This window comes from Corvus moneduloides, chromosome 2, assembly GCF_009650955.1.
Source record: "Corvus moneduloides isolate bCorMon1 chromosome 2, bCorMon1.pri, whole genome shotgun sequence".
Taxonomy (NCBI): domain Eukaryota; kingdom Metazoa; phylum Chordata; class Aves; order Passeriformes; family Corvidae; genus Corvus; species Corvus moneduloides.
In genome coordinates this window covers 70,935,207-70,952,625 of record NC_045477.1, presented here as the reverse complement: position 1 = coordinate 70,952,625, position 17,419 = coordinate 70,935,207, and the positions used below count along the sequence as shown (strand labels likewise).

At 34.5% G+C, this 17,419-nt stretch overlaps 1 protein-coding gene across 1 annotated transcript in view; it reads left to right on the top strand.

The window, feature by feature from the left end:
* MYCBP2 (MYC binding protein 2) overlaps positions 1–17,419 on the top strand; it is a 382,709-nt gene that overhangs the window by 320,108 nt on the left and 45,182 nt on the right. Inside the window, 7 exon segments of the mRNA XM_032099995.1 lie at positions 836–933; positions 5,055–5,067; positions 5,070–5,125; positions 5,127–5,171; positions 5,959–6,099; positions 14,320–14,544; positions 15,450–15,582. Coding sequence (XP_031955886.1) covers positions 836–933; positions 5,055–5,067; positions 5,070–5,125; positions 5,127–5,171; positions 5,959–6,099; positions 14,320–14,544; positions 15,450–15,582 — 711 coding nt within the window.

The window sequence follows — 17,419 nt, the reverse complement described above, 5'->3', positions numbered from 1 at the left end:
AGCCATAATTCATCAGTTTTTGACTGCTTAAGTATTGGTAATAGTTTCTTTTTGTTTCAAGCCTTTTATGTTCTTGTTGCTTGTAGATTCCTTCTGTTACTGCCATGCTTGATTAAAGGGATATTAGTGAAATAAACAGGTTTATTGCTAGGTCTGGATGCTTCTTTTCAAGATGTTGTTCTTCAGAGGGTCACTCTGTAAAATGAAACAGTGTTTGCTGGGGCAATTTCAAGGTTATTACTCAGGGTTATATTCATCTATTACTTAAATTTTTGTGTCTTTCTTCACATGCATTTACATGTATTTTTCTTCACAAACAAGAATATCACTTTCCAGTGCCTTCAGATTTTATAGCAGCATTGGTAATTAAAGATGCCAATTTTTTACCTTATAGGCCTTTTCTGGTTGTATAACATGGCTCTTCAGGTTCTTATAACTGTCTCTATGTAGTGCATAAGCAACTGCCTCTCCAGAAGCTTTCACTTGCACCTCTCAAGCATTAGACTCTGTGTGGACCATTCCTTGAAACATAACCCTACAGACACTGTTAGGATACAAAATTACCTGGTAGTGCTTTGTACATACACTGTGACAGATATCTAATAACAGCATGAAACTACATCTCTGTAAATTTCCACGTATGAAAATAGTAATGTTCAAAAATTAATACTTTGCACCATGAAGCAACTGCAAGTGTTGATTTTGGCAGACATGTAAGTAAGTTGTTACTTTGTTTACTCTGAGTTGTAGCATGGATAAACTGTAGTTACTGTTTAACTGAAATATCCCCTTATATATATTTTTTTTTTTAAACTGAGTCTTTGTTTGCTTATAGATGCTGGACTAGAAGTGAAAGTAAAAGATCCTCCAAAAGGAATGATACCTCCTGGAACCCAACTTATTAAACCAAAAGCAGAGCCTCAGCCAAACAAGGTTTGGAGAACTGAAAAAAAAACCAAAACAGATATAGTTATGTTTGGGTGGGATTTTGTTGTTGTTTAATATATATTTTATCATATAGTAGTGCTGCAGACTTAAGGATATTTGCAGATCACTTTAACGTGCTGAATGGAATGAAACCAATAGGCTAGATAAAATGAAACCAATTAATTTCATTTTCTTTCTGTATGTGAATTCAGAAAACTGTTAGAAGCTCTACAGAAACTGCCTTTACCTTGACTTGTCACACAAACATTGCACAGCTATTATTAAAGCCACAGACAAAACTTTGCACTATTATTAGTTCTTTTTCTTTGTATATTGTACTCTGAAATTAATTGGGCACAAAATTTTACAAATATTTTGTTTGTTTTGTCATAAGCATTTTCAGTCAATGTAAAATCCATAACCAGTTTCTTTAGTGCTATTTTCCTTCCTTTGAATGGCATGATTATGTTTTTTAGAGGTATCCTTTCTGTAGCTTTTGGCGTCCCCATTTCACCTTATCATTCCACCCTGAAGGACTAAAGTAGACACAATAAAGCAAGTAAGCTGAAATGGGTGGCAGTGGCGTAAGGAAAATGCCCAGATGAGGGAACTACCTTGCACTTCCGCTTAGATGCAAAGGAAGGGATATCAAATGAGGTGCTGAATTTTTTTTTGTGGCATAAACCTGTATTAAAGATGTGGAATTCAGACAACAAGGTTGTCTTTCCCTGTTTTACTGAAATTGGGAGGGTGTTTAAAAAATACATGGTTACAGAAAGGATCGGGTTTTTGACAACTTACCTATGCAGTACATACTGATTTATTTTTTTCTAGATTTCAGGGTAATCTAGAGACAGTAACTTTTTGTACAGTTCCCCAGTCTTTAAACTGCATCTGACATCTGCTTCTAGCACTAAAAAGATTCTTTTTCCCTGCAGCCATGCCTCAAAATAAAAATAGTAAATGTGCTTTTAGTTTCAGTACAACGTTTTATCCCCCACTTGGTCTCTCTTTTATTTTCTTCCCAAGAAGCTTCTTTTAGACTTTCTCCCTTCTCTTGGAAGGAAGACTTCCCGGTTAGTTCATTATCTTAATTAGGACTCGCAATTCCTACTGAGGGAGATTTATCTCGTGCAAGTTAATGATACCTTTACCCAAGCTGATCATCATATGTGTTGTTTTGCTCTTCCCAAGTTGAGAGAATCTGGTTTGGTATGAGATAAATTACTGAACACAAGTTCTGTTTTTCTTTTCAATTATTACAGTGGAAATCGGGGTGACTTGTTCATATGTAATAACTCTGTGTTGTTAAGGAACAGTCTTCATGACAGTTAAAAGTACTTGACAAAAGTCAGTCCTCTGGTGTTCAGAGATGTTATGTAGTGTTTAATCCTCTCCCTGTGTTTTTCTACTTGCATGTCTCATTTCTTGTTCCAAGTTGTAGTTTCTTTGAAAAAGCAGCCATCTTTGTCCCATACACAGTGTCTGTAGAACCTGCTGAAAAATTAAACTAGACCTTTCATGGTAAATCATTTAATCAGTCATCTTTCTTCTGTGTCATAATAAATCACATAACAAATCAGGATAATTCTTTGTGTATCAACAGCAGTATTGTAAGTAATATAGGAAGGTAATAATTGTACTGTGCTCCATGTTTCTGAAGTTAAGAATGCAGATTAGACATGTATCAGTCAGAGACAGTCCAATATACCAAATCGTGTTTTGCTTAGAAAAAGGGCCTAGTTGAGCTCTAAATGCTTCTTCATCATCTTTGTCAGAAATTTCAGATAGTTATAACCAAAGGACACTAACAGTGCATTCTCAGTGGTGATCTGTTCTCAACTAGAAACACCAAAGTATTTTCATTGAGGCACTGGAACATTCCAGTTTTGTAGCCAAACCTTACTTGAATTGCAAGTTGAAAATGGGTACTGTGTTATGATTTTATATGTGTATTCTTCATTTTCTGTTATTTGAAGTCAGGTGAAAAATCTGAAGGAGACTGTGATAGTGATCTGTATTCAGCCTGGGGTATTTGACCCATAAGAATTGCTGCCTCCGTATTAGCTGCAAAGCTTAAATTAACTAACTTGCGGGAAACTTCATTCCACATCCTACTGAGAAAAACATGATTTTTCAAGCTATGTAATGTAGCTTGAAATGTATGTAGGGTAGTTGGAACAAACTAGAAGAAAATGGTCCTAATTTAGCTGAATTTGAAGGTGCTACCAGAATGATTGGTCATAAACATGTTTTGATGGTTTCTACTGTCCTGACACAACAAGTAGCTAGCATTGATTGCAAAACCAAAAAACAACCACCAAACCCAAAAGCTCTAGGCTGGGGTTTTTTTTTTTTCATCCCTTTGTCGAAGGCCAACCTCCTTGTTAAGGTTGCTTTATCCTATACAACAGCCCTTTGTGTTGTGTGAGGTGTACCTCTTCGCAGATTTGTCAGATAAGAAAGCACAGCAACACAGCTCTTGAAAACTGCTGTGTCACTGTAGGGGTGATGTACATCCTCATTGCCAAGCCCTTCTGCCATAGTCACTTCTTTAGTTGGAATCCAGTTTGTGTATGTTCCATGGAAGAACTGCCTACCGAGGTGTTGCAGGACAGAGTTAAAAAACCTTTGTGCTATACAGAAATATTCCAAGTAAAGAGGTGCTATATCAGAAAGAAGACACGGACAATAGTTTTTCATCATGGTCAGAAATTAGCATAAGAGAGCTCTTAATCTGTTTTTTATTGTATTATCTGTCAGTGGATCTGATCCTTAAGCAGTTTCTAGTTATAGGTTGAGGTGTTTTATTAACTAGTTGGGTTAGCTGTTGCAAAAGGGAAAAAGGCTCTTTCGAGGCCTGTGCATACTCAAAATCTTGAATATGAGTTTTTCCTCTAAATAAAAGTTTTTAATAAAAGTTCTAGCAAACTACCAAAATGATTTTCTGAAGTAATATGATGCAAGTACCCCTAATCTGCAAGACTTTGTTTTTGACTTGTCTATGTTTAGAATGCTGTCAGCAATGATTCAGCTTTATACTTGTACAAGGAACTTGAAAGTCTTAGTTTTGTCTTTTGAGAGAATGTAAGTATTACGAGTAAGAGGACTGCAAATAACCAAAACCTTGCACATTTTGGAGTAATTTATATGTGAAGTCCTTTACATGCTTCTGGTTTTGGGGTTTTGTTGGTTTTGTATTTTGTTTTTTAAATTAGCCTCAGAGTAAACACCATTTCTTAAATAATTTCTTTTAGAAGAAAAGATTCATGCACTTAGCTGTTACCTTTCATTCTGTATCACTGAGTTTTTTCCTTACATATCATTCTGTGCTTTATTTTAAGTTATAGATTAAATCCATACTTCCATTGATACTTTTATCACTTTTACCTATGGAGTTTGAAAATAACCTTCCAAGAAAATGGTTTTATACCTTATGCATAGAATGTATGCATCTCTGGTTTTAAGAGACTAATAGGATTGGTTCTCTATGGGACCGGTGCCTGTTAATGTTTGAATAGTAAAAAAAGTGATAGTGAGTAACAAGTGGGAGATTTTGGGGTGCTGTAGTAAGTCCAATGAACAGCAAGGAGCCTCTGCTCTAACCCTCCTGTGAACAAAAGAGAAACTATTGAAATAGCTATTCGAAAGATAAGGAAGTAGAAAGATCATTTTATTTTAAAATGGCTAGTTAAACTCTTTAGCTAAGGAAAATATCCAAATTTTGGTCAAAAACCTGACTAAAGAGAATACTACAGTAGCACAACTGAGAATGGTAATCCCAGGCTGATCAGTTAGGAGAAGTAATAAATTTGAAAATGCAAATCTGGTGAAATTTTCAGCAGTGAATAAAACATGTGTGTTTAAAAAAATCAGAAGCTTGTTAGCAGAAATATTTCCAAGTCAATGCATGCTTACATTATGTTTTTTTGGAACATTACAGTTTATTGATTATAGTAAAAAAGTGAAGTACACAGCAGCCATGGGAAACTAGCAACAAACTGTAACTCTTAAGACTGCTGTCTTGTCACTGGCATTTCAGAATCTGTTAAACCTATTTCTTCTTTACTCTAAAAGCTCTGTTCCAATTTTTTTTTCTCCTTACTGTCTTTCTTTGCTTCTCTTAGGTTCGCAAATTTGTGGCAAGGACAGTGCAGGGCTTCGTATCCGTAGCCACCCTTCCCTTCAGAGTGAGCATAATAGGCATAGTGAAAGTCAATGGATCCATCACTTTCATTGACGAGGTAATCAATAAGACATTTCTGTTGAAAATTGGGCTAAGATGTAAAGGTAACTCATGCAAATAATGGGGTTTTTTTCCATGTTTAGATGTTGACATATACACCTTAAGACCATTAAATTGCAAAAATCTAAATTTACTAATTTAGTTTTTCAGGCTGTCATTTCATTTTAATATACTTACTTCAAAACCTCTGTAACAAACATTTGAGACTGATACAAGGAAAGAAAAGTCCTTGAGTTCATCTTATAATACTACCTCTTTAAGATTTAGCTTTTTAATACTTACTGTTTCAACTCTGCACAAAAATTCAGATGTAGATGTTTCTTTTCATTACATTCTTTCACTTGCAGATCTGAAAGATCACTACTAGCATGTTAGACTACTATGCATGTATTTTTCTTAAAATATAACTTCATATACAAGGAATATTTTTGCAATTTACTAAGTCATACCAGCAAAAAAAAAAAAAAAAAAAAGGGAAAAATGTGAAGTGGGGAATTTATGAAGCTTATCAAGGCTTGACTTTCTTTCCTCTTTTATTTCAAAGCAATTCTTATTACTGCATGATCCGATTTAAATTTATCTTCACACCTTGACTTATAAAAAGATAAGCTTCCCATTGCTTTGGATTTTGTCAATATTCCTCTTTACCTCTACTTACATTGTATCAGCATTGTGAGGATCATTGCTTCTTTGCTGCTGTTGTCTGCCTGAATTCTGTTAATCCTTGCTAGCTACAGAACAGTTACAGGAGGGCGTGGCTCGTTCTTGTTGCTTGTTTCCCATAGATCCACAATGATGATGGTGTTTGGCTGAGGCTGAACGATGAAACAATAAAGAAGTATGTTCCTAACATGAATGGTTACACTGAAGCCTGGTGTCTGTCTTTTAACCAACATCTTGGCAAGAGCCTTCTGGTACCTGTTGACGTAAGTAAAAGGTGCCTTTGAAAAATATCCAAAAGTACACTCTATCCTCATTACAAGACTTTCTTTAATTAAGGCTGCAAAAAGTCCTGAGGTAAACAATATTTTGATTATCAAAGACATTATACATGTTTGCATTTTGGAGGGCTGTTGTGTAATGAGGGTGGAGTGTAGAAAGGTATGAGGCTTTTTATGTTGAAGCCTCTTCTCCTAGAAGAGAAACAAGTAAAGGGACTGCTATAACAAAAACAGAATAGTATTAGATTGTGGTCTGCACTAGCTGTTTCTTATGCTGGATAGCATTGTCTGTGAAGTGGTCCACTGGTGCCATGATTTCAGAAGAGGCTTCCAGCTGTCAGAATGAATGTAATTGATGCATTTGAAAAAAAAAAACAACCACCAACCAAGTAAAATGTTCTTTAGGCTCTGGGTTTTGTGGATGTTTTTTGTGAGTTTTACACCTGAATGCTTAAGTTACCGCTTCATTAACCTATCAAAGAATCCCAGAGCTTCAAGACAAATGTTGAATTTATAGTAAGAGTAAACATAATTTATTTGAGTAACTTTAATGGTGATCATTATCACTACAGTTTAAAGGTTACACGTTTTGTGGAAACCAGATGCACTTTTCTGAAAAATGTAAAAGACAAAAAGGAAAAACTGTATCAGCCAAACCAGTGTTTCTCAAAAGATTCATGAAAGTGCAGGCCTTTCTGGCTCGTCTGTTTTCATGCATTCCCCAAAGTGGGCAGTGCCTTCTTTTCTTCTGGGCAATATGTGAGAATCAGATCTAATTGCAAGTACTGCTATTTAGGTTTGATTTGTCATCTTATCTGAGTGAGCTGCTGCTGCAGTTGAAGCTAGTTGAGAAATATTTCATTAAATTGAACACCTGAAACCGGCAATATCATGCTGTTCATGTTTTTTGGTTATAGAAGAAATGAGATATTCCCAGTTCCAGTGAAATCGGGCTATTTGCTAGTAGATAAATCTGGAAATTCATAATTCCCTGTGGCTGTTCTGACAAACACTGTTCGATGATGTGCATAGGTCTTCTTGTTTACAAATAATCTGTTGATATATTTCTATTTGTAGATTTCTTTCAATAGAATCCTTGTTTGGGAAATTATTTTAATTTTGCATTTGGGAAGCAAATTATTTCTGTACTCAGAAATCAGTCACCTAAATATGCCTGTCATCATAGTGTTTTTCTAGTCTGTTGTAGAATATATGAAAACATGGAAAAAATTAAGCTTTGTTTAAAGTCTTGCCTGTATTTTTGCCTTTGAAAATTGGTAGCCATTAGAAAACTGCTATATTATACTTCCATAAAATATTAGTATTTCTGTGCAGTAGTTGAATTTTACCAGTTCACCTATGATAAAAGTGAATTCATCTTGACCAAGTAATTAACTTCAGTAAATATTGTATGTTTAGATGGGTGTTATAGTCTGCTAGATTTTTCTTAGTTGTACGGTTTTTTGGTTTGTTTTTTTTTAGTTTAGCTATCTTCAGTACTTTTTTTCTTGTTGAAGGGAATATTTTTGAACTCAGCAGTTTTCTGTGGTTATCAAGAACTTACTGGTTGGCATATTTCATACAGCTCTGGCATACATGTAGTTCTAGGGAAGAGCATACGCTGTGCTCCCTGAGAGAATCCTGAAAAGAACTGTCTGCTGTGAATAACTGAACATTCAGTGTTGATAATACAATTTTGAGAATTCAGACTTCATTTGAATAAGGAGGTCAGGTACAATCAAATGTGAAAAACAATATTCAGTTTTCAAACGTTTCATTCTCTGTGTCTGTAGAGTTCAGACAAAAGATTCTGTCTTGGTTTTGGTTTTTTTTAAATACTCTTGTGAATTAGTTTTGTTATCTTTTAAGAGTACTAGAAGCTGTTAGATATGCTTAATTTTCTTCTAGGTAGCCAATCACATGTCTTGACTGACAAGTTAAAAGTCACATGCTTTCTTAGCTTCTGCTCTGTAAGTGGCAGGCAACATAGCAAAAGGCTTACAAAAGCAACTGTTATAACAACAATGCAGGAATGTGCAAGAGATGTGTTTTGAGCTACTTTCAGCAAAGTTTCCTTGCACAGCTCTCATTTTCAGATTTTTAGGAGGACTTAGCATGTCCTGAAGCTATTTGATTTCATTATGACAATATATGAGCAATAAGATTTTTTGGTTTGATTCATAGTAATAGAAGAGGAAAAAAACCAGTTCTCTGACATTTTATTTCTTAAAGGTGACAAAACGTAAGTCAAGGTTCAGAGGGTGACTTTTGAATGCTTTAAGCCTTTACAGCATGCTAGTCTAGCATATACTGCTTTCTTACTAGATACTTTCTTTGCACAGATACTGCTTTCTTGGTAGGAAGTTTTCAAATCTTTTTATGGTGATTTTTAAGTTGAAAATATTTCAAATTATACATATTTTTTCTCTCTGAATTGTCAAAAAAAAAAGGCTGTGTTTTTAAGTTGTCAAATTTGATCAATGCAGTCCTCTAGAGATGAATGAGTTATGTGGAAAAGGATGTTCAATTAATAAATGTTAAAGTTTTGTTAGATTAAATTGTGATATAATTCATATCTGCTCGATCCTGTTGATTTGGGTAGCTGAATGACACGATGAGTAGAATGTGGTAAAAAATTTGTTAATGTGCAAGACTTTTTGGAGCCAAACTGTTCAACCAGTTTTGGCTTAAAAGGAAGACTGGAGAAATTCTCTTGTGTGATTGAAAATGCGAAGGGAAAGTCAAATGCCTGAGTTAGGCCATGTGTTCCCCGTTCAAATAGATGTCACATTATTTCTACTAGACTCCATTTTTTTTCAACTCTGTTGAGTGTGCAGACTTGTCATCTCCAATTACTTGGCTTTGTCGTGTTTAAATATGCAGCCTTTTTATAATCAATCCCTTAAGTAAATAAAATTTCTCAGTACATTTTGGAAAATATGTTAAAAGTGCATTTTTTTAAAAGAAGTTTTAATTATTCTGTTTCTTCACTATATTATGGAACAGTGAACAAATGAAAAACAGTAGAGGTTCTCAGCAGTGTTAATTGTGACCTCTTCATCTTGATGTATATATTGTATCTGCTTTTTATGCATATTTATTAGCATTAACTACATATTTGATGCTAAAGCAAACACTGAGTACTGTGGATCTCATAAATGCACTTTTTATATTTTTATGAAAGATATTATATTTAAAGATAAATGATCATAGGACGCCAGAGATCCATGGTAGTTACTGGTGTTCTATTTATTTGAGCTGTGGTCATTTACCTTCTTAGAAAATCTTCAGCTCTTCTTTTGTTGCTCTTGTCCTTTCACAAGGAACTGCTTTGCAGCCCTTGATCTGAAATTGTGCATCCAATCCATTGTAGGTAATATAATTATGAGATTGTGAATTTAATAGATTGTGCTTTTGGATAAGCCATTTCCATCTCTAGTAGTTATTTTTCCTTCTGTCATACGGTGTTTAGGTATCTGTTTTTGAAATAATGCCTGTAAAGTTCCTTATGCAGACAGTTATGTATTCATGGTTACACACAGTACCTAGTAGAAAGGTACATATGATACAGAACAGTGCACACTAGGAAGAAATAGAAATTAATCTTGGTCAAGCTCTGGAACTTGTCTTTTAAAAAATTACATTCTAAGTACGTTCTCGTTACTTCATTTTAGATGTAAAACTTTATAAGAAGGAATATTGTACCCAGCTACAATACTACATTCCCCAGCCACCAAAGCCAGTCAAGGATTGAGAGAGTGCAAGTTTTTCAAACCATTGTTGCAATGGAAGAAAGAATCAAAAGTAGTGTGTCGGCTCCAGTGTTTGATCGCAGAACCTCAGAAAGCTGAATGTTCTGTGGAAGCACTGAAGGACATGGACAAAAGATTCCTACTGTTGTTTTAAGCATTATGGAAAGCAATTGGAGAGTAAAACCATGCTGGATAAAATGTCAAGATGGCTGTTTAAGATCAGCTTTAGTTTTGAAAAAATAATGACTGAGACTTTAAATACTTACTAATAGTCTGATGATTTTTTTTGTGGCAAAACAAATTAAATTTTTTTTTAGATCTCCGAAACTTAAAATTTATTGGGAAAAGTATGAATTTCTAAAATTAGCTTTAGGTCTTGGAAGATAAAGTCTTGAAGGAAAGCATTAACTAAATCTGCAGATGGTAGCATAAGGACTAAATACAAAGCTTCTATCTAGTAATTTCTCCAGAATGAAAACTTAGTTCTCAAATAGATGCCTGATCTATTCATCTAAACTGGTGTGCAGTGCTGTAATAGCCAGGAAGTTCTTAAGCTCCCAGAGCAAAGGAGAGCTTCTAGTTTGATCTTCTTGGTGTTTCTAAGCCAGCATGGCCCCACTTACTGCTGTTAGTTTCCCCTGTTTGTTTTACACATAGAGCTCTACGATGTAGAAAAATAGATCTTTGAAATGATACCTAAATATTTTAGGTATGGATCGTCCATGTTTCTCAGTGGAAATGCATTAGAGAAAAGGAGATAGGCTGCAAAGTAATAGACAGTTTAAGTAGGTTGGATGCCTAGGAAGTACACTCATTAGGCAAATGTAGACTTTTTTATAGTTCCATAGTTTCATGCCAAATTGATAAGCCTTTACTTTGCTAATCTTCCTATCTAACACCCTCCTCACCTTCCCCAGTGCCCTGGAGCATATATCACTAGTGCATTGCTACCTCCTTCAATTCTGGGTGAAGGTTCTCAATTCTAAAGAAATGCTGGTGTTTTGAGAATTTCCCTCTCTTTGTCAAAATGGCAGATAATTTGTATTACTGAAACTTGATGTTTGCAAGCAGTACATAGTAGATTATTTGCTTCTATCGTGTGATAAAAGCTTGGATTTGCTAGCATGTTAGTGCTTTTTCAAGGAATACAGATGAGGCATGCTGTGGGTGTTTTGTACTTGTTTCTGCCTGAAAGGATTTACTGCCTTAGCTTTTGTTCAATTTTAATGTGGCTACTGAGCAGGGATTTCATTTGGTTCCCATAGCAGGATGGGATAGGGAATTAGATTTTGATACTTCTGTTCATATAGATGAAACGGGTGCTTTGTCAAAGGGATTCCATCAAAAATACAATTATTAGTATTGGTATATATGTACACTATTCTTTCATTTGACAGGAACAGTGAAAATTTCTTTGCAATGAGTACAAACTATCTTATGGAGAAAAGATGGCTTCTTTTTCATGTTTCCCAGTGATTAAAAAATGCTGTTCTCACTGTTTTGTGGGAGGAAAAATGAAACAGAATAGCAGTGCTTATTTCTGTAGTGTGGGCAATTGGTTATAAAATGAGTGATGTCTCTCTGGCAGCTGTATTTGGTTTATGATTATTCATAACAAACTAGTAAATGCATTTATGTTTTACAAAACAAATGAAATCTTAGCAATTGTTCTCCATATAGCACTGAAATTTTTGGCTCTGGTAAAAAGTATGATTTTGATGTGAAAACTGGTGAAATCATTCTGTGAAGTGAACTGCTTTCAGCAACAGTGAGCTTAGCCCTTCTGCTTCTCCTTGTTTCTGACTGGGTGACTTAAATTCCATGTGCACTTGTTCTGCACTGGTTGAAATCATCTTTCAGAATAGGAGACTGTCTTGCTGGAAAACTGGTTTGTGATGGGACCAGCTACCTTTCTTTGTAACAGAAATGAGATTTCTCTGTGCATGGAGTCTCAAGCTTTTTAAGAGATGTCTGGCTCTTAATTTCAGTAAATGGCATGACACACTACATCCATTTTGAGCTTTTGACATACTGAACTGTTTCTGTGTAATGGATGATTTGCCATGGTGAGCAATGGACTCAGGTGACTTGTTCAGGAAAACATAACTTTCCCCTTTTGCAAAACATTCTACCAGTAAATTTACTTGAGGAGAAAGTTTGCATTATAGTACCTTGAACTTCTTCCTCCAGTATTTCTTTGTTCCCATTTCTTTGTTGATATATGTCTTTTTTTTTCAAACTTTGTTGCTCAGAATGTCTTTAATGCTAGCCAAGGAGTAAGGGATTTGGACTTTTTTTCATGGACTTCCAAAGCTTTACCCCCTAAGGTGAGTTAAATTACAGGAACAGTCACACTGTATCTCGTGTTTTCAGAATGCACCTTATGACTCAACTTTATGCTAAGTATTCTTTGAAGTCTGTTTTACTGTGAATTTTTTAATAGGAAATAGCAGATTTGCCTTCAGTGCTGTATCTGTGTCTCTAAAATGAGAAAAAATATCAGGGCAGTTTATTGAATTTTTATTAATTCATGAGTAGCACTCTCTTTTTTTAACCAACCAAATTAGAAATTCAGAGAGGTGGCCTAGTAACATAATAAAGCCTTTCATTGTCCTTTAGTGCAGAATTTACTGGTAAAATTTTATCGGAGGCTCCACATGAAGTTTCCACATCTAATGAGATGATATTTGTATGAATAATGCCACAGATACTTAATAAATACTCTGCCCATTCTTAATGTTTTTTTAAATTATGTAGTTCTAGGGACAAGTTATGTTATGTACAGTTAAGTTGTTTATATTGACTGTAGAAGTGTTTGTCTTAATATCAGTTCTGTAATGTTTTGAGGTGGATTTTTCTTGTATGAACTTTGTAATGAAGATGATATGTTGTGCATTTTGTTTTAGAGATTTTAAAACTTGTTTGTCCACTGATTATTTTTCCCCAGAATAGCAGACTTTGTTATATCAAGATCTAAACTATGTTTAAATTGTCTTTTTTTTTTTCCTCACACCAGTTTACCTCAGCTTGCATTAACTTGCTTTGTAAGTTACATATTTATGTAACAGAATCATTTTTGTATAAAGGACTCTTGAAAAAACTGCTGCATTAGTCTGGACATATTGCACAGACTTCCATACCTAAAAAAGCTGAAAGCATGATAATTAAAGAGATCAGAGGAAATTGCATCCATTTAAAAGGAGATAACATAAGCAGAAGTTTGGTTTAAATCTGACAAAAGAAAGTATTCTTTCTCACAGCAGGGAGTGAACTCCTGGAAGGTGTTTTAACAGGAGATTGTCAAGGCGGAAAGTATCAGCATATTCAGAAGAAATTAAATTTAGAGAAATCAGATTAATAAATAAACACTAAAGAAGTTAGGGTGTACCCTTTAACATCCATAATAAAAAGGTTTTAAGTGCTGTTGGTATATAAGGGACAGGCCACTAATAAACGTTTTTATGCTGCTTCTAAAGAGCATCTCCTGTTGCTGAACGCAGTAGACTGAATGAGGTGAACCACTGGCTTCATCCAGTAGGACATTATGTAGTTTATAACTTTCAGATGTTCCTTTAAAAGCACCTATGACTTTCAGTATAATAAACTTGCTTCTCCTCCTCACATTCTTCTGAATTAAATGCACATCTGTTACTTCCATCCCTTGTATTTTTTTTGTACAAAAACCTTTTAGTTAAGCTGTGGCTTGCTGAAAAGTCTATGCTAATTTTTCTCTTCTTTTAGTAACTCCCACTTTCTTGGTAAGAAAGTCAAAGTGTTTTCTTTGAAAAAACCTTGAACCTTTACTTCAGGTTTGGATATATATTTCATCGTCAAATAGTATGAGGTGAAATAAATTTGCAGGCCCTCTTTATTGTCATTGTGGAAACAATAAATACACAGTAATACTTACATGTGCATTTAAAAGTCTGTGGTATTGCTGTTCCTCTTTGTCATAATTTTGCCTTAACTCTAAATTAACAATATATTCTAAATATGAAATCAAAAAAAGCATCATGTCGTATGGAGAGAGATAATACTCAAATTCCCTTTACATAGCCCCAGACTTTAACAAAATTTAACAAATAGAGCAGGAGAAATGAATGTGTATTCTGAGAAATGTCAGCAAGGATGAAGGTTTAGTGGAAGCAGTTAGATTAAATAATTTGTATCTAATGTTAGGTATGAGCTATTATTTTTATATAAATGGTTACATTTATACCACTTTTGCTTTAGGAGTAATGTCAGGAGTAATTCAAATAATGTGCAATTTAGTAGTAGTTAGTTGTTTAGCACTACACACTAAAGTTAGCAATGTAACTAGGATCTCTTTTAGCTTCGAAATTTACCTTTTGTAGTCTTTAAGTATTTCTTATCTCAGTAGTTTAAAGGTGGTATTAATAGGTTGTATTCTTTTCTGTTTTGCCTTTTTTTTTTTTTTTTTTTTATTTCTCAGGATTCTAGGTCTAATGCTGATGATTTTTTCAAAGACCTAAATTCACACTGCCCACAGGAAGCAGTGATGCAAGAACAAGACATGCCATTCCTTCGAGGTGGACCTGGAGTGTACAAGGTAGTGAAGACTGGCCCATCAGGTCACAACATCAGAAGCTGCCCTAACCTTAGAGGTATCCCAATTGGAATGTTAGTTCTGGGAAACAAAGTCAAGGCAGTGGGCGAGGTACGGATCCTTGTAGCTTCAGTTCATGTCTTCATAGATACCAGTATATAACAGTAGTAAACGCAACAAAAGAATCTGCTTCTGTACAGGTTTGCTTTTTCTCTCCTCATGATAAATACTGACCTTTGAACTTGGTTTTTATTATAAGTACTAATGCAGTCATGTCTTTTGCCTTTTTGCACTGATTGGAATGATGTTAAAGTTGAACTGCAGTTACATGTGCTTGCTTATATATTTCTGTTACAGTATTCCTTACAAAACTGTGTTTCTTGATCTGCTTTTTTGTCATATTCTTTGAAAGAATTCTGTTTCATTGACAAAATGTTTTCCTAGGACTTAACCATTTAACAAATTCCTGTTTCTCTGTACTGACTGTATTAATTTGTTTAATTGCTGAGCTATTGTTATTGTTCTGGGTTGCCCAGTTGTGGTGTTTTATGGCTAAGAAGGGCTTAAGGATGAAGTGTGTCATGCTATTTCCTAAATATAATATCAGGAACAAAACTAATACAAAAACCTTTCGTGTATATCTTGGTATTATAATTCTACTGTTGCCACCATCGATTAGAAGGTACATCTTGGTGACTATTTCTCTCAAGTTTTTATTTAGGCTTATGTGGATTTTCTAAAGTTGTGGTGTTGGTGTTTTGCTTGTTCTGAGCATAAATGGGTCTAAAATTTTTGGAATTATTCCTAAATGTAAATATGCCATAAATAGGTTTGGTACCTCAGTCTGCCTCAGCCTGTGGCCTTAATTTAAGAAACTTTTTTTTTTTAACCATTTACTTCATAATAGAAAGATTGGAATATAATGTGTTTTCCAGATACTATAAGTAGTTGCTGAATCATGCTACTGAATTATTTGAGAAGCCAATAAATTTTGCTTTTTTATGTGTGTGCATCAGGTGACTAATTCAGAAGGTACGTGGGTGCAAATGGATAAGAACAGCATGGTAGAGTTCTGTGAAAGTGATGAAGGCGAGGCTTGGTCATTAGCTAGAGACAGAGGTGGAAACCAGTACCTCCGACATGAAGATGGCAAGTGGTTGTTTTGTTTTATATTTTTAAGTTAACTTAGAAAAAAATAAGCAATCTAAACAGGAGAAATAAAGAAGAATCTGAGTTTTGAACAGGTATAACATTAGCTTATGCATTTTCATTTGAGTTATGTTGCACAGTCAGACTTTGCAAGTTGTTTATAAACATTCTTTAAATGACTTTTTAAAAGAACAGTTAAAATATTTCTGTATGATTTCTTCTGTACCAGTTACTGTTATGGAAAATAATTTTAACCATCTGTTTTCTTTTAGCTGTGGGGTTAATTTTTATGCATCTGTTTTCCAAAATGTGTCTACCTGAAAAGCTTTGACCTCAGCAGTCGTAATCTGCTTGTGTTTTTAGGTCACACTTAATTGTCAGCCTCCTCTTGGTTCATTTTAAAAGACTCTTTGCCATTTTTCTGGTTTTGACATTCGGTGCTGAAATTCATTTCACACATAGATACTTTAAAATTATCATCATATTACTGTATTAGAACAAAGTAATTCCTTGCTAATACATAAGTGTTTTCTGTAGACTGTTGCAGCTTGATTTTCAGGTATAAAACCTTCTGCACAGAAAGGAAATAACAAAGGGCTTTTTATAAAATATGTAAGTGTTTACCTAATACTTCAAACACTTTTTTAGAGGTTATAGCTTTTCTATTTTTAGTTGTGTCTGATAATGTCAAGTTCTGAGGTGCTTGAAGTGCCCAAGTAGATTCTGGAAACTAAATGATTGTGAATTGGAACAGTACCTTATTGTTGGAAGGACATCTATTCAATAGTAGGGATGATAAAGTCATTATTTTCTATTTTTGTATGGGGTTGTTTGCTTTTCCAGTAGAAAATCATTTCTCTGAAAGTAATAAATTAAGCAGTGTGCAAAAATTTCCATTCCAGAGTGCTTATTTTGAGAAATGCATTTAAGTAACTTGACAGAATCTTGCATTTTTAAGTAGTGTTTTCATCTTCAGTAATTGATCTATCATTTCATATTGTCTTAAATTTCTCAAAGTATATGTGTGCTTTAAGAAAGAATTCCCAAATCAGGAAGAATTTAAACAAGACCCTTGTTTGAAGGTGTGTCTTCATATTCTTGATACTTGTGTACTGTTACTGAAGGACATCTTTGTGTATATCATTGCTCTCACAGAAACACAGAAATGTGAGCTCCAGGCTTTGAGGACAAAACTCTATAGTAGGATTTTTGCAATGCAGCTCATAGGAATACCATCTTAGAAACTTCCTGATATGAATCCCATGCCTCAATATACCTGTATTTAGTCTTTTCTAGATTAGTCTCTTTTTATGGGTAGGGTGAAGATGGATGTCTCTTGTGCATCTATCTAAAGCAGTTTAAGCAGTTATCAGTGCAGTTACTGACATTTTACAATCTGGTTTATGTTCCTGGTCCACCTCAGTGCCGTGTAAAAGTTAATGGGCTTAAGCTGTGTCTGAAGTTTATTTTAAATGGGTCGTTTTTACTTGCCATGAAATTATTTAGAAATAATTTATCATCAGTTTCAATACTTTTGCTAGGGGGAAATAATAAGGATCTGGAGGAGCTCCAGCTAGATTTGCAAGTGTATATTTTTTATCCATAAATAGCACCATCCTTCACATTACATTCGTATTTTCATTATTTAATAAAATTATAATTAAATTCCCATAATGAAGTAGGATTTCTGTCAGAGACAAGGCAAAAGTCATGCTGAATAGCTAGGTCTGTAGGGAGGTATACAGTTAAAATACTAGAGCAAGATCTAGAGTAGACTGTGATTGAGAAAATTCTAGATACTTTCTTTTATAAACTGAGTTTGAATTTCCAGCTTTCT